Source organism: Onychomys torridus, chromosome 2 (assembly GCF_903995425.1).
Source record: "Onychomys torridus chromosome 2, mOncTor1.1, whole genome shotgun sequence".
In the NCBI taxonomy this organism is placed as follows: domain Eukaryota; kingdom Metazoa; phylum Chordata; class Mammalia; order Rodentia; family Cricetidae; genus Onychomys; species Onychomys torridus.
Genome location: NC_050444.1, coordinates 98,817,379 through 98,844,958, shown reverse-complemented (window position 1 = coordinate 98,844,958; position 27,580 = coordinate 98,817,379). Strand labels below are relative to the sequence as shown.

At 38.2% G+C, this 27,580-nt stretch overlaps 1 protein-coding gene across 13 annotated transcripts in view; it reads left to right on the top strand.

Moving 5' to 3' along the window:
• Positions 1-27,580, top strand: part of Mpdz (multiple PDZ domain crumbs cell polarity complex component) — a 144,916-nt gene that overhangs the window by 14,738 nt on the left and 102,598 nt on the right. For all 13 annotated transcript variants that reach the window (XM_036179661.1, XM_036179665.1, XM_036179662.1 and 10 more), the window contains exons 4-10: positions 16,933-17,145; positions 18,327-18,466; positions 19,606-19,819; positions 20,647-20,775; positions 23,061-23,261; positions 25,839-25,953; positions 26,258-26,346. In XM_036179661.1, the coding sequence (XP_036035554.1) occupies positions 16,933-17,145; positions 18,327-18,466; positions 19,606-19,819; positions 20,647-20,775; positions 23,061-23,261; positions 25,839-25,953; positions 26,258-26,346 (1,101 nt within the window). The remainder of the gene's footprint in view (positions 1-16,932; positions 17,146-18,326; positions 18,467-19,605; positions 19,820-20,646; positions 20,776-23,060; positions 23,262-25,838; positions 25,954-26,257; positions 26,347-27,580) is intronic.

The following is a 27,580-nucleotide window of genomic DNA, read 5'->3' as shown; positions in this document are numbered from 1 at the left end:
AAATGTCTGCTTTTTGTGGTCTAAGAGTTTTAGTAACATTTTGAATGTAATTTTAAAATATATGAATTGTGCTCCAAAGGTATGCTATTTTTCATATTCCTGATGATAAGAATGCACCGTCACATCCTAATTTAGTAGTGGCCTTCCTCATGAAGGATACATGATGTCACACTAGGGATAAAGGTAAATGCTGCATGTGCACCATATAGAGTCTCTTTGGTTGTCTGGCATGAGCAGAGTCATGCCTGAAGAGTATGCTTTGTGCATAGATGTCTGTAAAACTGAGGAGTCAAGTTGTCACCCAGATGTGGAGATATGGTGCCTTTAAATCACAGCATCATCAGCTCTAATAACTTCTTATGCTTTGGATTGGTGGAAAGATGTGGTCTGGGGCGACGACTTGGGGGACAGAGCACTTACTTCTCAACTGCAAGGACCTGAGTTTGGATCCAAACCTTCACACAACCTGGATATGGTAAAATGTGTCTCAGTCTCAGCGTTTCTGAGGAGGTGGAAGGTGGAGACAAGCCCAGGCAGCTCAGAGCCAGCTACCCCAGCTACCCTAGCACACACACATAGTGGCGAAGAACACAAGACTGTGTCTCAGATACGGTGAAAGGCAAAGATGTACAGCCAAGGTCTTCTGGCCACTGCACGTATACACACACATATGCACACACACACACACACACACACACACGCACGCACACATGCACACATACATACATACACACACATACACATACATATGCACACGCACACACACACACATATACACTTTTTTAACAAAAGAGGGATGAGAAATTTTGGTACTTGGGCTTCTAAAATATTTTAGTATGGTGTGGGGAAGGGAGGCAGGTGTGTGTATATGTCATGGCATGTGTGAAGAGGTTAGAAGACAACTTTGTGAAGTCAGTTCTCTCTTTCCATCTTTATGTGTTTTGAGTATTTGATTCATGTTACTAGATGTGAGCGACAAAAATGTCCTCACTGTCTTGCTGGCCTGATACATGCATACATAAACACACACATGTGCACACATGCTCACAGAATTTGTCATTGTGTGGAAAATGGGCATGGGTGTATGTGGAGGTCAGAGGACAACTTTGTGGAATTAGTTCTCCCCTACTTCTGTGTGAGTTCTGTGTGGGTTCTGGGGATCAAACTCTGGTCACCAGGTGTATAGGCTGGCAGCTTTACCCACTGGAGCGTCTCCTAGCCCAGTACCTGAGCAGTTTATTATGTGATATGGCCTTTGTAATCTGAAAGATGCTATTTTGTGGTGTTTCTCTTAAAGGGTGGAAATTTCCAAATACTTTGTTTTAGTACAATAACAGGTTTAAATACTTGTCCCTTAGCTAAATGGTAAATGCAGAGGCACTGAATGGACTGAGTTTTTGTTTTCTCTGACAAAGAAGGCACTGTTCAAATGGCTCAGAGATGAATTCAAATCCATCCGCATTTTGCTGTTGAAATTTCCTGTGCATCTGAAACAGCAAATGGTGATAATTGTATGGCATTTTGTGATGAAGATAAAACTACAGATAATTAAAAACGTAAGTGAAGAGGTCTTAGTGCTATTCGAGAGGTTTTGGATTTAGTTCTCAGCATCCACACCAGATAGTTCAAAGCTGACCTGTAACTCCAGGTCCAGGGAATCTGATGCCTCATTGTCTGTACATGCACCTACACATGTAGTGCACATAGACCCACAGATGCCTCCTTGTTTGTACATACATCTACACACATGGTACATATAAACTTACAGAGGCCTCCTTACCTGTACATCCACTTGCACACATGGTGCACATAATCTCACAGAGGCCTCCTTGTCTGTACATGCATCTTTACACATGGTACATATAGACCCACAGAGACATCCTTGTCTGTACATGCACCTGCATGCATGGTGCACACTGACCACAGAGGCACACATGCATAAACATAATTAAAGATTTATCTTAAGAAAAGAATTTAAGAACAGTATTTCCTTTCGAATCTATAGCAACAACAATTAGCTTTAAGAAGCATTTAAATGCCTGGACCTTGGATTAGTTAACTGGTGTGTCAGTCAGCCTTATTCCCATCCTGTCCAGTGATGAGGCTGGAGCTTCTCCAGGTAGTCAGTCTTACTCAAGACCATGTAGATATTCATAGTAGATTGAGGAGGAAAGAGCAGTTCTGTCTTACCTGAAAGTTTGCCTCTCAGTTTGCATTATTTCTGACTTTGGTTCTCCCTGTAAAGAATGAATAAGACTTAAAGAAAAATTGAAAACATATGCCATACCTGATATTTTAAAATTAGATTAATTAACATTTGCAATTACCATGAAATTCTCTTCCAAAATTTAATCATTCTTCTAATTATAAGGTAGATGTTTCACCCTAATTTATTTATGTTTATATTTTTTCTAGATGTTAAGGTCAACTCAGCGGAATGAGTTAAAATGATTGGAGACGGAGAGTCAGTGAGGTGGGAATGGTGTTGCTTTCCTTGGGGCTCTGCCCTCCCAGCTGCATTTGTCTGCAGGGTTGTTTCATCTTTCCTCCCTGAGCAAGTTGTGAGCCGCCAATAGTTTCATTTGTCTTCTGGAGATGTGAGGATGATGGAAAAATGACCATTAAACACTCATGTCTTTTCTAAACTCCAGTTTGCCTTGGCATGGCAGGGGATTAATTTATTTAATCTTGGTACTTTCGTTGATGTAGAAAATTTGAGTATACTTTGATGGTAATATTTTTTTGTCAAGATACATTCCTTGAATTTTTCCTTTGAAAATTTGGCTGAGAAAACACATTTTGGAGATTTAAATGAGTAAATGCTATCATGAGCTATGCATGAGTATGTGCAGACTGCTGTGTGCTGGTATCCTTGAGTTGGTTCTAGCACACACCAAGAAGAGCTTTGTAGTTAGTCAGCGTTCAGGTTGGCTGGAAGTCCATTCTCTGTGCCTTGTTTATCTTTGAATACTTTATATCTCATATATACTCAAGCTCCAAGATGATTGCTTAACTAGTTAACATTTAAATACTATTAAACATTCAAAGTATCATTCTTTTTCCAAGAGAGCATTTTTAACATAAAAAGACAAGTAACCAGTGTTCCTTTGGAGGTGCTATGCTTTCTCTAAGTAGACACTTTCTTGAAGAACTATCTAGCATCGTTTCATCATGGTGAACTGTCAGAGTCTTATTCTGTGCCAAAACGTACACTAGGTACCGTACACTAGGTCCAGTTCTGTGTCATCATTATGTCAACATTAGAAAGTAGATGACAGGAAGTTCCTCATGTTTTGAGAAGGATATGGGAGCACAGTGAGATTACATAACAGAGCTGCTGTGTGGACCGAGCAGACTAAAGCTAGGACCCAAATTTTGACTTTAGAGCTTCCTGATGTTTATGTTTTACTGACTTCATAAATTATTGAGCATAATTTAAGGATTTCCTCATGACTTGAAGGCCCTTTAGGATTATTTATTTTCAGATTGTTGTAGTGTGATTTTGTGTTCTTTAGAGATAGACGATGAGATGTGTATTCTGTTACTGATAGGTTTTAGTAAGTGATCATAAGACTTTTAATTGTATGGTCTACACACACACACACACACACACACACAGACACAGACACACACACACACACCCTACCACCACCACCACCACCAGTTTCACCACCACCACCACCACCACCACCACCACTATCAGCACCACCATGCTTCTTCACTGAGGCCTTCTCTCTCTTTACTCAAATAATGGAACCTAAATGAAATGAATCTGAAAGGCCTAAAGAATAAGCCCAATACTTTATAGCACTAGGAAATAGTAGCCTTCTGCTTTATTGACTAAATTTTCTTACTGAAATTTAATATTCTAAGGCAACCGTTTTCAAACACTTTGATTTCATGATATGTCCTTGAAATTTATGAAGAGCTTTGGTTAGAGAAATGGCTCAGCAGTTAAGAGTGCTTTGCAGTCATGAGAACCAAAGTTTGGATCCCAGCACTCATATAGCGAGCCCTGCATCTTTAAATGCCTACAGCTCCAGTTGTCAAGGATCTGATGTCCTCTTCTGGCCTCTGCTACAATGGTGCAGGTCCCTCTACACTCAGATACATATCCTCTCACACAGATACATACACATGCACATACACATAAATAAAATAAATCTTTAGTAGTATTGATAAAGAGCTACAAAATATTTATGGATTACCCCAAGTATCGAACATCATAAAAATTAAAGTTGTGAAATGCTTTAAATATTTATTAATTCATATAAAATAATCATGGAAAACCCATTTTATATTTAAAAATTAGTGAGAGTAGCAACTTTGCTTTATTTTTTTTTTTTTGCACATTTCTCTGCTCTAATACTTGATAGAAGAAAGTTAGGTTTTCTTACCTGTTTTTTGTATTGATTCATTGATTGATCGATTTTTGGTTTTAGCTAATATATATGGGAAAAATGGAGCTTGCATGGCTGTGTACACTGAAAAAGGAAAATAAGATTGTGGCCATTCTTCTCCTTTTATTTTAAAGATTTATTGTTTTTGCCTGTGTCTTTGTGCAGGGATGTACTTATGCATGCAGTGCCTACATAGGGCAGAAGAGGGCATTGCAACACCTAGAACTGGGGTTACAGGCATCTGTGCACTGCCTTATGGGTGTTTGGAACTGAATTCAGGTCCTCTGCATGAGCAGCAAAAGCTGAGCCTTATCTCTAGCCCCTGCTGTTCTTTGATACTGTGCCAAGAGTTGCGATATTTCCCTAAAGGTTAAATAGAATATGGAGCCTGAAAGTTAAGAGTATTTCGTACTCCACTGCAATAAAACCTAGTTGTTTGTCTTGCGTTGTTATCTTTGTTTTTTACCCAAGCATAATTTTATGTTACTTTGGCCATTTGAAAATTTGGATATTGAAAAAATTGAATTTTATATATGAGATCTAATAACATTTGAGATCTTATCCACAAAACCTCTTAGATATGGAATGGTGTCAAAGCTCAGCTGGCAGATATCGATTCTAGAATTATAATTTTCACTTGAAAGCTCAAGTTTCTTAATTAGTAACAACTACAGTCAGCTGTTTTACTTGAGGTTGACCCTTGGTGTGACAGCTGTATTTTGTTCATTTTCGAGGAAGTGTCTTTCATCTACTCAAGAATACATACTCATAATTTGAATGTGGATCATATTTTACAATATACACATTAAAAACTTGGCTGGGGTAGCTTGCAACTCAAAAGTAGTAGTTTGCCTTGATCCGTCCACTAAGGTTTTTTTCTTTTATATGATACTGTCATTAAAAAGCCATGAACTCAAGGTAAGATTTTTTTTTTAAAGGGCATTTTACCACTACATCAGGAACTTTGGAGCCAGAAATGATGGTTTGCATTGGGGTGCTTGAGGCTAGAGCAGTGCCATGAGTTTGCAGTCAGCCTGGTCTTTACAGCAATGATTCAGTGTGAGACTTTGATTTCAAAAGCCAGACAGAAACCAACCATTCAACAAAGAAACAAACACACCCCTCTCCTGGCCCAAACCTTTGCAAAGTGATTTAAAGGGTGGGAAGGTAGACTGTTACTCTTGGTAGAGGTGCTGGAAGTATTTGTGGTCATCTGTGTTTTAATCTACCACAACATAAATACACCCCATTAAAATCAGTCAAAGTAAAGATACCATCAAAGCAGATGAGAGCTTGGTCTGGGCCTAGGACACAGTGGTAGTGCCTTGCACACCCCATGCCTAGAGGTGAACCCTAGGACTGCCAAGACATAATTATTCATTTTAGAATTAGAATCTCAGTGGAAACTAAGAGAGTAGGTTAAAAATCCTTTTATACTTCACTTAAGTATTTTATTACATTGATTGTGTGTGTGTGTGTGTGTGTGTGTGTGTGTGTGTGTGTGTGTGGGCACGCTCAAGTGTACATACACAGGCACAACTTGCATGTGGTGATCAGAGAACAACTTGTGGTAGTAAGGTTTCTCCTTCATGTGGTCCCAGGGATTGAACTCAGGTCATCAGGCTTGGTGGCAAGTGCCCTTCTTCTCTTGCTGAGCCATCTACAGGCCCAGAACTTGATGACTTGAAAAGGAAACTTTAGGTTTCTTTTATAACACCAGTGAAAAGTTTGAAACACAGTTGCGACTCTTCAAACTTTAGCTTCTTCTTCACAAAGATTACTCAATTATTTATACACATGTTATCAAAGTGGGGGGAAGGGAGCCCCAAAATTTTCACTTGAGAATCCTTTAGAAACATTGTCTTTCTTTCTGTTTTTGGAGCTGAGGATCGAGCCTAGGGCCTTGCACTTGCTAGGCAAGCACTCTACCATTGAGCTAAACTCTCCAACCCCTTTAGAAACATTTTAACATCACAGGCATTTTTCAGAACATTAATTTGTGTAGTCAGATGGAATACGTTGATTTTGCTGCTTGGATACACAGTTTAGTGTGTCAGGTGGTATACACACACACACTCACTCACACACACACACACACACACACACACACGTAATGTAGTTTCAGGAATGAATAAAATCTTTGTAGATATAGTTTTGAGTGAAAACTAAAATGTCACAAAATAGCATAACTTGTGAAGTGGCCGTTCATTTAAATTAATTGACATATTGAAGCTGAGTCTACAGTTTTGCACTTGATGCTGTCATTTACCTCACTAATCAGCATTGCACTGGATATATTAGTGATTATTCGTATATACTAAATACCAGAAAGGAAAAGTCAAGAGCCTTACACCCTCTTTAATTCATCTCCTTCTCTAGGCTTTAAGTGTTCTTTGCCTTCCATCTTGAGTTTTATAGTGGGTAATTTAAGCTTTCTAGTACTGAGAATGTTATAACAAATAGGCCACAGAAGCTTAACACTCAGCCCTAATAGGCACAGGTGCAGAGACTTTACGTCCCCGCCACTCAGAATGACTCCTTGAATTCGTAGGTTAAGGAATTATTTTCTAAATCGAATCCTCTTATTTGTTAAATCTATCAGTTGAAGGCTGTTAGAATCTACTTTACAAATATCTGTAAATTACAGGTTCTAGACCACTCTCTACTTTGCTTTTAAGAATTCATAGCTGAGAAAGAAAGTTAGCCATCTCAGTAGTTGAGGGAACTAAGCTGCTTGGAGTGTTTTATAGTTAATTTAAATACAAATTTTTATTTATATTTAGAATTGTGACTAGGGAAAGAAGTTTGTCACTTAACTGCCCCCAATACTGCCCAGTATCATATAACTTGATGCTTAACAAATATCTAAATGTGTGAAAGGGAGGCCCCAGACAACATGTAAAATTGTACTTACATGTGACAATGTTGTCTGTGCACGTAACTACGTTCCATTCTGTCTGTATTTCATAAAGTTTAGGAAGTATGAGTTCCTTTGGTCCACGGTTGTCTCCTGATGGAACACACAACTCAATTTCTCTAATTAGCTTTAAAAACAAGGATATTAAATCGGAGGGCTTCCATCAATCTGTTCAGAATTTGTCTGTTTAATAATGCATCAAGATTGGCTCTAATCAACACTGCACTGGAAGAAGTGGGGGAGGGGAGCCTCTCCAGGTCCCAGGCTTGACATGGAGTCCTGATATGTGGCCATTTTTTTTCTTGTGCTGGCTGTCATTTCAGCTGGTAGATTTCCTTGAGAAGTCTCAGCTTCTCTCCACCTTTGCATTTCATATTTGGGATCAGTTTCAGAGAGCATTTTACACATTTTTGTAAATTTGCAAGAAAGTAAGCACATTTTTTTGCTCTGTTAGAAGAAAAGACACAGTACAGGTTTCAAGTCTGCTTCTCTTAAGAGGTACACCTGGGGAGGTAAAGTCCCCAGGCAAGTCTCCCTTATGTTAGCACTAACAAATGGAAAACTACCGATATTGACAAGATTTTTTCTGAAATTTCCCGGAGCTGGCATTGTAAAAACAATGATCATTGCTTCCTTGCTAGCACAGTTGAAGATGACATATTTTAGCATTCAGATGACAGAAACACAGTGCCTGTCAGAGGCACACAAGCACTGTTACTACCATGTGTGTTCTCTGAGAGAACTGTGCTATCTTGCCATGCATTAGAATGCCCTGGGTTCTGTGCACTAATCATATTTCTCATATTGTAGACTTCAATAGAATTGATAAATAACAGTTTAGAAAAAATTGAAAGCTCTACCTTTTTTTTTTTACAGATGGAGTATGTATTTTCAGTTGTGTTAAAAGTGTAATGTGTATGTATATAGTCAAGACAAATATAGGAAATTACCAGCATTCCTAATGCCCTCTTGAACATATTCTCCCTTAGAACAAACCCTTTTCTCCAGAGAATTCACTGTGACTTATATATTATGGGAAGAATTTCAGTTTTATGTAAATGCAGGCTTTTGGTGTATATGCTTTGTGGCTGGCATGTTTGTCTCAGCTTGTGTCTGCGAGGTTCATTCATATTGCATGAATATGTAGTTCCTGCTCATATTCCATTGCTTGAAATACACTGCAGTGTATTTATTCTACCTTCTGCCAGTTCAAATTCTTTCCCAGTCCCCACTTACTGTAGATAACACTACAGTGAATACTGTAGAGGCTTGAAAGATGCTGGCTACGAAACTCAACCTGTAGCAGGAACAAGTTGAGGCTTGATTCATCCAGCAATCTACAGAACCTTGGTAACTGCTCTACCATCTGGGTACCAGGACAGGAAGCATTGAATAGAAAGCCTGAGAGTTTCTGAATATATAACCAGGGCCTCCTATAGAAGGGCAGGCCACACCCCACAAGGGCCCAGATCAGTGATTCCTAGCTCTTGTCTGACCTGATCCCTCAGTCAGCTGGAGGTAGTTGCTTCAATTGATTTATCCTCCCTTTCCCAAGAGATCACCTGTACCCAAGGTTAGCCATTATCTCAATATGTAGCAGAGGGTGACCCTGACCCTACCCTCTCCACATCCCATAGACCTGGTTCAGTTCTCAGACTCTACATAGTAGCTCACAATCACCTATAATTCCAGTTCCAAGGATTGTATGGCCTCTGGCTTATGTGGGCACCAGGACTGCATGTGGTGTATATGCAGGCAAAACATCAGATACATGAAATATAAGTAAATGATAAATCTAAAAGTAATTTAAAAAAATCTACTTGGAAAATCTTCATGCCCCAAATACAGGCTTTATCTCAAAAGATTTTTTATTTTTACCTTATAAAATTTGGATATGGTATGACAGAGATGTAAAATATGTATGTGTATGTGTTTATAATTTTTCATATGACCCAAAGCATTTTACTGAAAATACCTTCCTTTTATCCTATGTCTTTTATTCTAATATTATTGTAAATCAAATGGATCCTGTGATTTGTTTGTTCAAATAAGAAACCAATGTGTTTTCAAAAGAACAGTTTAAAAATTACTAGTTTCCAATTGTTCTTTTTTTGTTCAGCCATGCTGATTTATATACTAATTTTACATTGACTGCCTTATGAAGTACATTGTTTCTAGCAGTGTACCTGTTCATCCCTTGGTGTTTTGTTACATATGGCTATGTCATCTGCACACAATTTCAGGCTTTGCCTGTTTAGCTTATACCTTTATTATTTTTCTCTTGCTTTATTGTACTATGTGAAATGTGCAGGTAATAATGAATTAGAATTGTTGAATGTGTGATTTCTTCATTATTTATTTCTGTCTTTTTGGGTGACTGGATTTTTTTCTTGTTTTGTTAACATGGTGAATTAAACCAAATACTTTTCAAATATTAGTTCAACTTTGCATTTCCAGAGTGTCTATCTTGCACTCTGCCATTATCTTTGGATAGTGACACTCTTGCCTGGTATTTTTGTATTCGTCTTTAAGGGAGATTAATCAATAACATCTCTTTCTAGTAAAGTTCTTGGTAGGTTTTCATGTCAAGGTGGAGCTGACCTCAAACAAAGTGGAGAATAACTACTTACGAAAGAAAAATTTTGTATTAAGTGACAGTTTAAAAAAAAAAGTAAGTTTGTCAACTGTAAGCATTTAGAACTATTATGTTTGATGAAGGGGAAAAACAATTTTATTGACATTTTGGAAAATTTGTTTTTCAGGGAATTTGTTTTTACATATAGTTTAAAACATTTTTTGGCATAAGGATATTTGTTACATGCTCTACATTCTATTTGTATACTCCTTCCTCATTCCTTTCTGTTTTTCACTTTGTCAAACATATTAACATATTTCTTTTCTGTGTTTTACTGTTTTATTTTAGCTTACTGAAATGAATGCCTGACTCATTAGCATTTACATTTCCTCTAACATATCCATTTAACCCCATAAAGTGATTTCTAAGCATTTTCTTTACTACATCCTACAGTATAGAATAGCATGTTCATATTGTCATTCAGTTTAGAGTTGTTGCTTTTTCTTTGACTCATGGGTTTGTATAGAAATATATTTCAAACAGGCTGATGCTTGTATAAGGGAGAACATGTAGTTTTTTTTTTTTTTCCTGAAATTATGTGACCTCACTTAACATTACACATTACAAGTCTATTCATTTTCCTGAAAATGTTGTGGTTTCATTTCTTTGAAACTGAATAGTATTCCATTTTTATTTTTATTTATTTATTTATTTGGTTTTCCATGACAGGGTTTCTCTGTGTAGCTGTGTGCCTTTCCTGGAACTCTGTAGCCCAGGCTGGCCTTGAACTCACATGAACTCACAGAGATCTGCCTGCCTCTGCCTCCTGTGTGCTGGGATTAAAGGCATGCACCACCACCATCTGACAGTATTCCATTTTATATCTGTAGTAGATTTTTCTTATATATTCATCTATTAATAGACTACTAGTTTGGTTCCATTTCTTGCTATGATGAGTACTACAGTAATAAACAAGAAGATACAAATATCTTTATGGTAGTGTATGTTGCTCTCTGGATGTGTGTCCAGCTTTGAAATAACTGGGTCATATGATAATTACATTTTTGATTTTTTTGAGGAATATTGAAACGGAATTCTACAATTGCTGTGTTAATTTACAACCCCACCAACAGTGAATAAAGATCCTTTTCTCTCCACATCATCTATAACATTTGGTATCTTTTTATTGCAACATGTGGTTTTGCACATTTTGTTAACAGTTAAGGGGTTTTAGCTTTGTTGTCTTATTTCCAGGTCCTCTGTCCTACTCTGTTGTTTTACCTGTCTATTTTTATGCTGATGTCACTATAGCTCTGTAGTATAGTTTGAGGATGGGTATTATAAAATGTCCTGCAGCATACTTCGTCCTCAGAATTGTTTGGTTGTTTGTGGACATTAGTGTTTTTGTCTGAATTTGTGAACTGTTTTTCTAAATCTGTGACATGTGAGGTTGGAATTATGATGGTTATTGAATTAAAATAATGGTAAATTTTGGTAGTATAGTCATTTTACTAATAATCTGCTAATCCAGGAGCATGGGAGGTCTTTCCATTGTCTAGTATGGTCTCTAACTTTCCTTATTGTTATCATGAAGTTTTTTGTTGTGGGAGACTTTCTCTTTGGTCATGTATATTTCTAACTCGTTAAATTTTGGAGTTATTCATATCAGAGTACTGTTTTGTATATAAAGACTATTTTGGGGGGTTGGGGATTTAGCTCAGTGGTAGAGCGCTTGCCTAGCAAACACAAGGCCCTGGGTTCAATCCTCAGCTCAAAAAAAAAAAAAAAAAAGACTATTTTTTTAAACATTGACATTGTGTCCTGTAACACTACTGTATTTATCAGATTCAAGAGTCTTCTAGTAGACTGTCTTTTTTTAAAAGTAAGTTATCATTTCATGAAGATAGAATATTTTAGATGATTTTTCACGTAGTACAAACTCTTGAAATTTATCCCTTGTATCAATGTTCCTTTTTGTTACTGAGGAATGATTCATGGTATGGATATATCTACTGAAGGGAATTTTATTTGCTTTCAGTATTATTACTATTACAGATAAAGTTACTACTTCTAGCAGTTTTGTAGGTCCTTTTTTTTTTTTTGGAATACAGATTTTTGTTGCAATTGTTTGTTTTATTTTTGAGGCAGATTTCCACTATGTGTCTAAGGATGTTCTAGAATTCACAACCCTCTTTCCTTGGCGTCCTATATTACAGACTTATACCACAGTGTTTGGCCTTCAACTTAGGATTTTGTGATTGAATAATGCTCAGGAGGTTCTTTGGTAAATGCTTGCATATGTTTTTCAAAAAGTGCTAATTTATCTGCCAGTAAGAATGTATTTATCTTTTTCTACATCCTCACTATTTCAGGAGGTGTAAAATGGTATTTTTTATGCTTTAATTGACTTTTCTGAGCAACACTAACCATCTTTTGGTGCCTGTTATCCATTCCTGTATCATATTTAGTGAAATGTTCCTGCTTTTGGCTCATTTTAAATGACTTCTGAGTTTTCTAATGTATTTTGTACACTGGCTTCTTGTCTGGTCATTGACTCACCCCAATCTACTTTAATCAGTTCTATTTCCAATCAGAAGATGCAAAAACTTAAACCCTTGAATCCAGTGCATGTCATCCCTGCCTCTTGTGTAAATGAAGGCCCTGATCTCCAAAGATATCCTAGATTCTACTGGTTTATATTGTCTACTCTACTATTTTAGTGACTGATATTAATTCACTCACATTTTAAACCTTTTTGTGTTCTTTAATTATGAACTGTCTCTATTTTGGACCTTCTATCTAAGATTAGTCTCTTTCTGCACCCAAATTTACTCTGGTATTTTTTTCCCTCTCCAAATTTAAGGAAACAGCTGATTTTCATGCATGTGTTATGGAAAAGGGAGGCATTTGTGCCTACCTCCTTAGACTTTTATTTATTATTATGAATTTATTTATTTGGAGATAGAATCTCTTGAACGAAGGATCCTCCTGTCTGTCTTGTGTTGATATAATGGGTGTATGCAGTCACCTCTGGCTTATGTCTTGGTTTTAGACACCCTGCTCAGTTGTGGCCTGATTTCTCTTCTTTGATGACAAACTGAGGCTTTGCTGTTACAGCTGTCCAGATTTTCTTTGCCTTGGATGTGGGCTGTGTTACTGTGATACGTTGTAGTCAGGAGCCTCTAAAGTAGATGGCAGTGTGGTCTCTGCTATTGTGCGTGCCTGCCTTCTACATTGTGGGCTGTGACTACTTCTCTGTTTCTCATTGGTAGAACATGCCAGAATCCTTATTTCTTTTTCATACTTGATTTTTTTCTTGCTTTTTGCATACTTTCTCTTTGTTTGGTTTTGATAAAAGGCTTCTCTGATGTAAGCATTCCCAGAGGCTAAGCTTAATTTCATTTTGAACTAAAGTGAGTTTTTGTTTTCTTGGAATCCTGCTCTGCAGTGGCTCCCTAGCACAGTTCCACCTGAGTGGGTGACTTGAGATGCTGCCCATTTCTCCACTAGACAGCCACTGGACTTCAGCTGCCCATGCACTGGTTTATATGTATCTTATTAAAGATAATTTTAAAGCTATCTGCTGTCCCTGCTCTAGAGGCCAATAAATGAGGTTGACTGAAGACTCATGCCATAACCAACTTTATTCAGAGCATCAGACAATTTATATTCTGAGAGTTAAGAAGAATCACCTGAATAATGTGTATAATCACAAGGATAAGCCACATGTGGAAAAAAAATGTGTTTCCATAGATGCATATAAACAAATAACAGTCAACAGCTTTAATGAATAATCTGAAGAAAAGTCACTCCTTTCTGATACACTTGGGAGGAGGAGCACAAAAAACACATTCCAAGAACAAGTCTGTGTTTTGAAACAATGGAGGTCACAAGATTTGTCTATTGTTTTCTTGGCAATTTGTCAAAAGCACTCAGAATTGTGCTAACATGACTCCATTCATGGGCCATGTTCTGACAATCTGCCATTTATAAATGTTTAATTTTATGTTTTTATGAAGCTATATGATAGGTGTGATGTAGTTTTTTTATATGGAAACACAAAATTCTATATAGGTGAATGAATTAATTGTGGTGGATTGGTTATATTGACCAAACTTTAAGACTGAGAAAAGATCTGTAGTGATGCAGAAAGTCTTGTAAGAGGGATTCATATATTTTTGCGGTTTTGAGTTTTTGTTTGTTTATTTGTTCGTTTGTTTTTTGTTTTTTTGAGATAGGGTTTCTCTGTGTAGCTTTGGAGTCCTTCCTGGCCTCGAACTCAGATCAGTCTGCCTCTGCCTCCCGAATGTTGAGATTAAAGGCATGCGTCACCACCGCCTGCCTTGGGCTCTCATACTTTTAACAACTGGCACCATGCACTTACAGTTGAAAAATGTTTGTGTTCAACAATGTACATAATCTTCATTTAAGTTCTAATTTAAGTAGCAGCATTAACCAAAATTCAGAAGTTAATATATGTGTTTATAAAAGCTCTTTGAGACTCAAATAATCAGCCAGAAAATAATATGTAAGATTCATTCCTGTGTCTCAAACCATATAATAAGAACACCTTTCTTCTTATTTCATACTATTTTTTAGACATGGACATCCTTGCTACCTCTGGCTGCCTAAAACTTGAGAACTTCCTGCCTCGGCCTCCCTAGAGCTAGAATTGTAGGTGTACATCCGCGCCTGGGTTAGAAAACGGTTTTAATAAATAGTTGAAAATGAATCAAAATGTGCCTTTGTGCTTTTCCCTGAGAGTATACATTTTCAAACTTAAAAAGAAGTCTTTTGATGGTATAATTAAATGACAGTTTTAAAATATTTGGGCTGTTTTCCATAGGTAACCCTAGCTCTCCACTTATAGGAAAGCCCAAGAGCAGGGAAGAATCCAGGGAAGTTGGTGACCTCAGTGAGACCCTTTCTAGATGAACCTCAGAGTAATACTTGCTCTCCAGTGACTTAACTCTTGCACTGCCCCAGCCCTGGGCCTCCCTAACATCACAGCTTGTACTTCAGTGGTTAATTTCTTATACAGAGACCATCTATTCTCGGAATGGGGTTTGTTCACTCTGGCTTACTGTAGCAGAAGTCCAAATATTTTTCGCTATGCAAACATACCATAGGCATTAGGTCCTAGTGTGTGGGATCTTCAGCCTGTCACAAATTTTATTATGCCATCTGCTTCAACCTGAGCAGTGTGTCTTCTGCCGGCAGACTTTGCTGAAGTTGCCATGGCTCAGAATTAAAAAAAAAAAAAAAAAAAAAAAAAATCAGTCTTGGCAAAAGAAACTTGCTTTTGAAAAATAATAATTGATCATGCCTGCTGTAGATTTTAAAATAAGCATTTGAAAGAATTCCCAGAAGCTTCTTCCCTCTTTTTCATGGGTGACTAAAGGTAGCTGATATAATGGTACATTTTTTTGGTAACTTTGGCAGCTAAATAAGTTTTCTGTTTTATTTTTAAAAATGGGTGATGAACTCTTATTGGGGCACAGGATGAAATACTTTCCTAGAGTTCATCATTGGATGCTTTTTACCTTGTCTTTATCCTGGGATGGTATTACAAGTGACGGTATTCTGTGTGCCACACAAAGATGACAGCAACATCATGAACAAGCGTCTTTGTCACATGGTGTGATTAGGTTCAGGATTTTGTGTAATCCCGTCATCTATGGATTGGAACCAATACTAGTGGAGGAGTTGTGTAGATAAGAGTTTATTCTGCAAATACAAGTTGAAGGCCTGCTCTGTGCAAGGCATTCCTCTAGAGGACCGAGGCCTGGAAGTAAACAGAATTTTTGTGTGGATCCCTCCGCGGGGGAGTTTTACATTCTGGTTGTTCCCCCTGGCTGAAATGGAAGTGATTTGAAAGCGGCTGGTGTATCAACAGCATGGAAGTGCCGTCCTAGTCAGCATGAACAGTCAGTGTGACACATCCTAGAATCCACTGGAAAGGGAGTCTTCGTTGAGTGATTGTCTTCATTAGGTTTGCCTGTGGGCATGCTGGTGAGCCATTTTCTTGATTGGCAATTGATGTAGGAGGGCCCAGCCCCCCGAAGGAAATACATTCTGTGGGCTGGTGGTCCTGAACATAAGCCTGTGAGAGAGTGAGCCAGAGAGCAAGCTGACAAGCTGCACCCCCCCCCACCCCCTCCTGGGTCCTGCCTCCGCGTTCCAGCCTTGAATTCCTGCCCTTCTTTCCTTCAGTGATGGACTATGGCTGGGGTGTAAGCCACATAACCCTTTTTCTCTCCAAGTTGTGTTTGTTCAGAGTGTTGTATCTATCACGGCAGCAGAATGAAACTAGAATAAGAGCTCTGAAGAGAAGCTGTGCAAGGGCTGCCCACAGAGCAAGGGGGAGGGTCCTATCTGGGATAAGCTATCTGGGAGGGCTTCTGCATGGTAAGCTTGAGTAGGGATGAGTGAAATAAGTGAATGTGAATATTTTGACCTGGCTGGTGGTGTGTAAGGTGAGGATATCAGCCTAGCTGAAGCTAAGGGGGTGAGGAAGAGGGGCAGAGCTGTTCTGGACATAACACTGATGAATCTTTCTGACACATAGTTATAGACAAAAAGTTGCATTCCTGATTCTTTGCAGAAATATCAAGTTAGGACTGACTGTTTACACTGCACAGGAAAGATTAACTATCTGCATGGCACAGGTAGGGTTGACTGCATACACTGACTGCCCAGTTAGGACTGTTTATACTGTGCAGTTAGGATTGACTATCTACATTGCATAGTTAGGGTTGATGACTGTCTACACTGCTTTCTGTTACCTTTATGTGGAGCCATGTTAATAGCTATTGTGATATTCTGCTTTGCAAAATGAAATAATCATTTATGGTGTTGTTATTCTAGGTGTAGCAGGAGTTGGCCAGGTTGAAGTTCAGTATAATACTTTTGAGAACATTAACACAAAAATAAAAGAAATGTGGCTTCAAGGCCACTCTTGCATCTCAGAAGAGGGCAGAACCACTGCAGTTGGCTTAAACACTCTAGAATTGTTGCTGTCAATCTCTGCATCCTCCTAGGTAAACATCGCCACTTTGGCAAGTACAAGTGCTGACCCTGCCCACATACCTCAGCTCAGCTCCGCTGTAATTCCCTCTCTGCCAAGTGAATCGCTTTTACTATCTCCAAATAATGGGAACCTGGAAGCACTTCCTGGACCTGGTGCTCCACCTGTCCTGGAGGGGAAGCCTGCCTTTGAGGAACTTGATCAGCTCATCAAAAATATGGCCCAGGTAAGAGCATTTCTCTCTATGACTAGCACTGGGTGTATTTAAGAAGGTGTCTGAGTCCTGGATAATTTGAGGAATGCAGTAGCATTTATAACACCTGAACAATGTTGGAATGAAAAAGAATTTTGGGGAATTTGTATAGTTTAGATTTTTCTATTTTCTTATATTTTATTTTTTTAAGATTATAATATATCATTTCCCCCTTCCTTTCACTCCTGCCAAACCCTTTTAAATTCATGATTTCTCTCTCTCTCTCTCTCTCTCTCTCTCTCTCTCTCTCTCATGTTGTTACACACACACACACACACACACACACACACACACACACACACACATGTTGAGTAGATGACATCAATGAAGTAAAGCAGTAAATACTTATACCCTTATACCTGGCTGGCAGTGTGAGCACCCTGGCTGTGTGGGTGCAATGAGGTCAGAATAGAAGGGGAGTGAGGGACAGAATTCTGGGTGGCAGGGCAGAGTGATCTGGACAAACACCCGTGAGTCTTTCCAACATGAAATTGTAGATGAAAGTTGATTCCTTGATTCCTGATAAATGTACTTAGGATTGACTATCTACACTGCTTTCAGTTACCTTCCGTGTTCTCTCCTCTCTCTCTCTCTCTCTCTCTCTCTCTCTCTCTCTCTCTCTCTCTCTCTCTCTCTCTGTGTGTGTGTGTGTGTATGTGTGTTCATGTGTTCGTGTTCCTAAATACATAAATATGTCCTGCTCTGTGTCTGTATAATATTACTTGCATGTTTATGTCTGCAAGGCTGATCATTTGGAAAAATGATCCCTTTTTAAATTTGGTATTTTATGCCATATTCCAGAAATATTCTTCTGGAAAAATGAAATGTTCTATTCTAGGTGATGAGTGCTAAACTGTCCTTTTTCTACTTTCTTCTTTTTGATAAACAAAGTAATCTCCCAAATAAGATGACTGTTAGCTATAATAATGTTTCTTGTTTTGTGTAGTTTTGATTTTGAGATCTTTAGTTTGATTTTGATTTTGCTATGTGGTCTGGGTTGTAATGCTGGATTGCGTTCCCTGTGTAACCCAGGCTTGCATACAATCTCTATCCTCCAGTCTCAGTCTCAAAGCTCTGGTTTAAAAAGAAATGTGCCTTTGCTGCCTGCTTGTAATTGGCTTTTAATTTTATTTCCTGTTTTGTTTCCTGAACAGGGTCGCCATGTGGAAATATTTGGGCTCCTCAAACCTCCATGTGGAGGCCTTGGGTTTAGTGTTGTTGGGCTTAGAAGTGAAAACAGGGGAGAGCTGGGGATATTTGTACAGGAGATTCAAGAGGGCAGTGTGGCTCACAGGTGAGATTGTCATAGCAACTTCTTTGTTTTTGATGTAACAATCAGAAGGGTTTTGATCACTATGGGGGGAAGTGAATGCTCCTCCCCCCCAAAAATGGCTGAAATAATCATTTATTTTAGACGTCATTAATATTTTGGGAGTATAAAGCAAATCCATTAAAGTGAGTCACAGGGTGGGGAAGATGGTTGAATTTTGATGGTGTGTTTACTGTGCAAGTGTGAGGACCGAGGTTTGGAGCCCCATTAAAAAGAAAGAAAGAAAAAAAAAAGGCAGGTGAGGAAGTCCATGTCTCTAACCCAGCCCTGGGGTAGCAGAGATAGGCCAGTGCCAGAGTCTGCTGGCCTGCCACCTGCCAGGCTAGCCAGGAAGGTGAGCTTCGGTTTCTCTGAGAGACTGTCACAAAAGTGAGGTGCAGAGCCATAGAGGAAGACACCTGACATCCACCTGTGGCCTCCCTACACAGGTGCACAAGCAGTCGTGCACATACATGTATACATCACACACACACACACACACACACACACACACACACACACAAAGTAAAGTGAGAGCTTTTAAATGGTCATAAACTAATTACATTTTAGTTCGGAAAGAAACTTTTGAATATAATCTTTTCACTGTTATATTTGGGACTCCTTTTGACTAGAAATCACCAGAACTGCCCCATTATAATTTGAGCTGTACTTTATTAATATACTCAGACCACCAGCCCCCAAATCATGACACAGAGACTTATTATTAGTTATGAATGCCCAGCCTTATCTTCTGCTTGTCCCACTAGCTCTTATAACTTAATTTAACATGTTTCTCTTCATCTACATTTTGCCTCAAGGATTTTTTACCTTTCTTTCATTCTGTATGTCCTACTCCATGTCTGGCTGGCTGGTGGTTTATTTTTAAAATAAAGGACCTATTATAATGACTGCGAAGGTAGCCAGCAGTTGAGGGAAAAGTGGCCTTTGACAGTGGTTCAGGGAACAGCGGAATTGCTGCAAGCACCAGAGTCAGATCATGCAGTAGCAGCTTTAAAACCGTGTCTGTTCTACAGTAGGACTTAAGTGACCTGAACACAGGCCACAGGAACTGTCATTTCCTTGAGTGTTCACATCTTTCATTTCTTCATTTCTTTCCTTGATAGAGATGGCAGACTGAAGGAGACAGACCAGATCCTTGCCATCAATGGCCAGGTCCTGGACCAGACAATCACACACCAGCAGGCCATTAGCATCCTGCAGAAGGCCAAAGACACTGTGCAGCTGGTTGTTGCCAGAGGCTCCTTGCCTCAGGTCTCTAGCCCCCGAATTTCCCGCTCCCCATCCGCAGCCAGCACAGTTTCAGCCCACTCAAATCCAGTGAGTAGACAAGGACCAGGATGCATCACCTGTGGTTCTTTTCAGCTGGGCTCCCTCTCTGATGCCTGTCATTTTCTCATGTCTCTTAGAGGTTTTTCTTGCTTTTAGTTTTTAACGTTTTTTTAAAAAAATATATTCCTACTTGGGATATTTAAGTTTTGAATTTCTAAAATAGCCTTTACTTTGCGTGATACTTTGACAGCATTCACACAAAATAGTCTCTAAGTAAAATTTACTTTACCAGTAAGTATATAAAAATTTTTATTTCGATTTTTTTGTTTTCCTTTTTCTTCCTTCCCTCCCTTCTTCCCTCCCCCTCCTCCCCCTCCTTCCCTTCTTCCCTCTCTCCCTCCCTCCCTCCCTCCCTCCCTCCCTCCCTTCCTTCCTTCCTTTCTTCCGTGTGTATGTGGGGTGTGTGTGTGTGTGTGTGTGTGTGTGTGTGTACATGCATGAAGGTATGTGCCACCATAACTCATGTGGTTATAGTTATCAGTCAGTGATGGTATAGACTTATACAAATTAGCATCCTGCCTCAAGGCATGATTTGGCAGAGGACTATACTAATCTAGTGCAGTTGTTGTGTTGGAACTTGTTTTCAAGGAAGTTTTACAGATATCATACAGAATCAGTGCCTGTTTATGTGGGTTAAATGCAGTCACACTATAATGATATATTGATAACCATAGGAAGGAGCATATCAGTAGTGCTTGTGGTCTTTTGAAAGTGAAGTATCCCAAATGAAAAGCTGGACTTGGTTAGCATTCATGATTCTGTATGAACTCAGAATTTAACACCAACAAACGGCTCATCTCAAGCTTTCATTTTAGATTCATTGGCAGCATGTGGAAACTATAGAACTGGTAAACGATGGGTCAGGTCTGGGATTTGGCATCATAGGAGGAAAAGCAACTGGTGTGATAGTCAAGACCATTTTGCCCGGAGGAGTGGCTGACCAGGTGAGCTACTATGATGGATGTTTCTCTGTTCACCCAGAAGTGTGGCTTCATCATTTAGATTTTCTGTTAAAAGAAGGAAATTTCCATCAACTAAGACTCTTTTGTTTTATTGAACGGACCTTCAAGTATTCTCTTAGACTTGGAAGAGACTACTTGAAAGTGGATAGGGATCTTACTTAAAATACAGTTATAGGCAACACTGAACATTCTCAAGAACCAGTGACTGAATCAGGGTGGACGTTCCAATCCCTGCAGAAACTTCAGCCCTTTGTTTGGTAGTTATATATTTGTAAAGCTAGCAGCTGCTTACAAACCACATTATGTAAAAAGTACATTTTTGTTGAGGCAAAACCAACCCATCTTGTCCCTTTAGTGCTGAGTCCCTGGTTTCACCTTTGTTTAGGGCACCCAGCCTGTTTTCTGTTCAGTTTGTTGAGGTGTTGGTGTTTATGAAATGTGCCATTTGTTGTGTGCAGGAAAGTGCATTGATTACCTGTGTTTAACATTTTAACTTTAGAGAGTTATAAAACTATTTTTTTCACTCATAGATTTGAATTTAAATTGGGAAGCTGAGTTCATCAGACATCCTCATATTTATGAATGAAAGCCCCAGTTAAATGTCAACTCTTTAAATAGTGGTATTAACAGTAACATAACATTTAAGTGTTAGCCAACATCTAGCAATAGCAAATGAACTTCATATGCTCAAGAGAGAAGGGAGGACAACCATTTATATATTTCCCTTAGTACACATAAAATATAAAAACATTAAGCTTTAAATCCATTAAAGTTAAATACAATGTTAATCCTTAGTTGGACTGGCCACATGCCTGGTGTCCCTCAGCCACATGTCACTTAGTAACTGCCACTGGACAGTGCAGAGTAGCCCGTCATTTCAGAATTTTTCAGATAGCGATCATCTCTCATCTATCTGAATTTTCCTTTCACTAGTATGTTATCTGCAAATGTATTCTTTGGCATATTTGTCATTGAAATGGCCAGATAGAAATTGTAGGAGCATTCAAGTACTTTCTTGTGTTTTGTATCACAATCTAATTAATATGAGCTGTGTTTGAATAATTGTTGGAGCCCACCGAGGTTTCCTAGTAGCTTTACCCAGCAGGACTGCATAAGAGGATGATTGGACCATGGGCCTGGGTACCAGGTATTTGGAAAGGTCTACACTTGGCTGTATCTAGCAAGGGGGAGATCTTTTGCCCCTCCCCTTGGCATTGTTATAAAAAGCCCTTTTAAATAAAGTTTGGGGCTGGTGGGTATTGACCCAGGCCCTCCTGAGGCTATCCTTCATTTCTGTCTTTCTTCTCATCATCTAGGTCTCTCTTTCTATCTAATATGTCTCACTTCTCCCTACTCAAGAGAACCGGGGTCGTAAAAGTGGGGGCAGGTCCACCACAAATAGTAACTTCATCTATGCCTAAAGATACTTTCTTCTTGTTCTTCAAAAGAAAACACACACACACACACACACACACACACACACACACACACACACACACAAAAGTCATCTTTTGTCCCTGTGAATTCTTAACTAGAATCAAACTGAAAAAAAAATCACACTAGCTATTAATTTAACAAATGTCATCGATTTTCTAAACAGTCTTATTAAATAAGAAACACAGAGCCAAATACAGGGATGCAAGCCATAGAGATCAGATCAGTAGTCACCAATTAACCTTAGCTCACCACATAGCCGTAGCTTCCCAAGAGAGCCTCTTCCTGTCTAATCTGCACTTTTATTGCCTTCCTGTTCTGCCTTCTCATTGGCTCTAAGGCCAGCTGCATCACTTCCTCATCACTGCCTGTCTATATAGACTTCTAGGTCTCTATGGTTGGTACTGGGATTAAAGGCGTGTGTCACCATGCTTGGCTGTGTACTTTAACACACAGAGACTCTGTCTGCCATATAATTGGATTAAGGGCATGTGTTACCATAGCCTGACTTCTGTTTATGGCTGACTATGACCTCTGATCTCCAGGCAAACTTTATTTATTAACATATAGATAGAATATCACATTTCAGCACAAATGAAATATCACCACAAACAAACAATCTGTGAGTTTCACTTGCTTTCACCACATTGAATGGTGCTAGAGTGATTCAGAAGACAATTAATAGTACAATTACACATTTAATTCCATATGATTGACAGATGCCTTATTATTGCCTTTTTTATTATTATCCCTGGATCATTTAGAATTTTTCTAGTACAGTTATAATGACAGTGCCTTAATTATTTGAACTCTTTTTTTTTTTTTTTATTCAGCATGGGCGATTATGCAGTGGAGACCACATCCTGAAGATTGGGGACACGGACCTGGCAGGAATGAGCAGTGAGCAAGTAGCTCAGGTCCTCAGGCAGTGTGGGAATAGAGTTAAACTGATGATTGCCAGAGGTGCTGTAGAAAAAACTGCAGCACCCTCCTCTTCGGGCATCACCCTCTCCTCTTCTCTGGTTTCTACTTCAGTAAGTAGCTGAAAACAATGAATGTAAAGGCCTAAGCAAATAGTATGCAGAAGTTAGACTTACTGATACTGTATGTAAGTATTAAAAGAATGGAACAAAAATATATGTAGAGATAGCAATGTTTTATTTATTGACAATAGCTTGCTAAAGATTCTAGGTGACAATATCATACTTTCCTATAAGTAGCCTTTTATAAGGATATTATTTGGAAGTACATATGAAATTTTAGGGTTCTATTCTTCTAGTGCCCATATTTGAGTCTGTCTTTATCTTCATTAGAAGCCTCTTTGTGAACTGGGTCATCATTCTAATCACAGCCTGTCAACAATTTTTCTTTGGAAAGTTTGTTTGTGGAAGTTGGGGACTGGGAGATTGGATTGTAGGAGTGAGTGAGGTTTAAGAAGCTCCTTGTGTCATTGCTTTAAAATATGCAAGCTATGAACTATTACCAGATTGTGACGAGTGGTTGTCCTTATAAATAGTTGGTTAAAACAGCAGCAGCTGTGCTTTGGCATGGTACAGGAACATGCATGGTTCATGGGTGTTGTGTCCCAATTTGTATTAAATTTGATATGAAAAAATTGGAAATGTTCAAAATTCTTGGAAGTTAGAGGTTATCTCAGTTGGTTTATAGGCCATAAGATTATATAATGGATTAAAAAAAAGTCCATCCAGAAGTATCTTAAATATTTTAGAAACAAATTCTACCCATTTCTAGATTTTTTTTCTATCACATGCCAATCTTGTATCCATCTCCCATAGATGTAAAATATCTATGTTTCCTTTTATTAAAATTGCTCTAACCACTGGTTACAAATCCTTCTTTTTTTTTTAAATAGCCTAACATCTTCCATAAGCCTTTTAAAACTTTATTAGAACACTTGAATTTTCCATGATTCTGTTGTTTTTAGGACTAGATTTGGTTGCTATTTTTTACAGAGAGAAAAAAGAAAGCAAGCTTGTTTATGAAAGTGTTTAAATGGCATTCTTTTGTGGAAAACAAAACATTTTATTCAGCAATATAGAAATGAATGCAATACCCAAAACTACTTGATGTAATGAAAGCTTAGGACAGTGTCTATTCTTTGCATATCATCATTTCTGAAGCCTGTGCCCTGTTTAAAACCATTCGATAGTCAAATTGCCACCCTCTAAAATAGCACTCGAATAACTTATTAAAAATAGAAAACACATTTGTTTCAATTGAAGCAGATTTCATCCTGTCATTTTCTTGTAATTATCTAAACTTTAAACTTTTGCTAAGTTTGCACAGATAATTATGTGCAATAAAAAAATGAGTCCAACTTTACTTGTAAAATTATACTTTATTTAGGTGGACCATCAATGAGATAACTGTTTACTTTAAGTGAAGTCAGAAAATGTTACAGGCCAGCCCCTTCCTACATGCATGTTAAAGCCCATCGCCTTGATTTTTGTAGGGTTTACTGGAGAGTCAGCTGACAACACACTAATGTATAGGACCAATAACTCATAACATCATGTGCCAGTTCAATAATGCTTAATTTAGGGAGTCTTTTCTTTCCCCTTCATCTAACATACAATTAATAACTGTATTAAGTACATGTTAGAAAAGGCTCAGACCCCAGAAAGCCCTTTTCAGCTACCATTGCAGAGCAGGAGGATGCCAGTGTAGAGAGGCACACGTTCTTTGTGAATACCTTTAATTTACAAACAAATAAGAGACCATTATAAAAAACAAAACAAAACAAAACAAAAAAAACTTCCTTGGGGCCATTTAATTCTTTTTAAAATAAGTCACCAGCCTATTTATAACAAAGCTGTGGGGGAGACTCACTCACATTCATGGTGTTAGAATCAACTACAAATTGTAGGGAAGGAAGTGTAGGAGCTCTCTGTGGCCCTGTGTTGTACAGTCTTACACACTGTACCTCATTTACAAACTGGAGCCCTGCAAACACACTGTTCAGATTTGAGTTCCACCTCTCCAGATATTAAATGTTTGTCCTAGGAAATATGTATATGCCTCCTCCCCCAGGAAAAAAATCACTACAATTGTACCTGTTTTACTGGCTTACAAATGATGTAGGCAATTCTAGGTTGTTAGAAGAAACAAGAAACAAAGACATGCCAAATGCCTTACAATGAAACTCCAATGGCAGCTGGTCATTGCTCTTCTTGGTAGGTGGTTGTCCAGAAAGATTAAGTGGCAACACTGGATCTTAAATTTTTTTTTATATCAATTCAAAACATGACTTCTTTGAACTTTAAACATCCCGATTCCTTTAGAAATGATGATGAGCTCTGTCTGAAAATACTTTGTTAACTAGAAGCTATTTAATCTTTAACATTTTGTGTATACAGTTAGTCTGTCTGAGAAGGGGAGGTTCCACTTTCTTCTCTACATTCTTTTCTGAATGGAACTGTGATGCTCAGTTTATATTGTATGGATATAAAGAACCAATTCTGCAGTATAGTTGAACTGATACCTTAGGCCAGATTAATCGTGAATTGCATCTTTGGTTTTTTAAAATTTGACCTTAATTTTTTTCTTATATGTTGATTTTTCTAAAGATTTATTTATTAATATTTCTTTAGGTTGATGCATCTACTCAAAAAAGTGAAGAAGGCGAGATGTTTGATGTGGAACTCACGAAAAATGTCCAAGGGTTAGGAATCACCATTGCTGGTTATGTTGGAGATAAAAAATTAGGTAATAATGAACTTTAAATATTTTCTAAACATCGCAATGGCCTCTAATATCTGTCTTATGAGATATTCAATCATTGTATGGTTTTTTTCTTGAATTAGTAGTTGGCAGCTTTCTTAGAAATAATTTGGTATAGGTGAGTCTGATATTACAGGCTGAACAATCACCTTATTCTTTATACTAGATGCCTTTTGTGGCTTGTTACAAAGTACTTATTCATAGTTAAGATTTTTATTTGGAAGGTAGAAGATGGCTATTCTTTGTGTGTGCTTACAAATAGTGAAAAATTCCTTATTTCTAATCTTAGAGCCTTCAGGAATCTTTGTAAAGAGCATTACTAAACGCAGTGCTGTGGAACATGATGGAAGAATCCAAGTTGGAGACCAAATTATAGCAGTAAGTTGCACATTCAATAAACGTTTTCACAATTTTCATGATTAAGAATTATGTTCTCTGGGAGTGGAGAGATGGTTTGGTGGTTAAGAACATGTATTATTCTTCCAGAGAACCTGGGTTTGGTTCCTAGCACTTGTGTTGGGTAACCTAGAACCATATCCACACACATACATGTAAAGAATAAAATCTTAAAATGTAGAAATAATTTCTTATGTATTTATGTATGTACATGTGTGTGTGCGTGCATGTGTGTGTGTGTGTGTGTGTGTGTGCATGTGTGTGGTATGCATGCAATTGCATGTTTGTATGCACGTGTACACATTGTTCCATGTGTGCTGGAGGCCAGGTTTCAGTGTCTTCCTTTATAGCTTTCTATGTTTGTGTGTTTGTTTACTGGGACGGTGTTTCCCACTGAGCCTGGAGCTCCTCAGTTGGCTAGACTAGCTGGCAAGTGAATTCCCTGGAATCTACCTGTCTCCACCTCTTCCTTGTTGAGGTTAAAGACTATGCTGCCATGCCTAGGTTTTATGTAGGTGCTGGGGATCTGAACACAGGTACTCCTGTTTGTAACTAAATTTACCCACTAAACTGTGTATCAAACATTTTGATTTTACTTTGTAAAGAACTAAATTTATTGGCATTAATTTTTGTGTGTTTCTATTTGTGGTATGTACATGTACATGCATGTATATATGCAGATGTGTCTGTCTGCTGGTGTTTGCACAGATAAAGGCCAGAAGTTGACACTGGGTGTTTTCTTCTACCCATCTCTGCCTTATTTTTGAGATAGGGTCATCAGTTTGCTAGACTGCCTGAGCCCCAGCGATCTTCCTGTCTCCATCTGCTAGCACCAGGATTACAGACTTGTACTACCACAGTCATCTTTTCCCTTGGTTCTGTGATCCCAGTGTTAGTCCTTCTGCTTGCACAGGAAGCGCTGTACCAGATGAGCCATCTCCCCAACCCCGGATCCATTAATTTAATCTAGCTTTAGTGGTTTGAGACTGACATTATAATTGCCTATTTATTATTTTCAGATTAAATAGAACATTGAATAGAATTTTACTTTTCTGAAGTCTAAAATGGAAATTTGTTTCTTATATAATTTTTCTAATGTATTTGAATTATTATCATAATGAATTTGTTACATTAACATTATATAGTACATTTTCTTGTGGGTCTTCTGAAAGAAGACTAGGTGTTTACTCTACCTGGACCTACATTTCAGATCTGC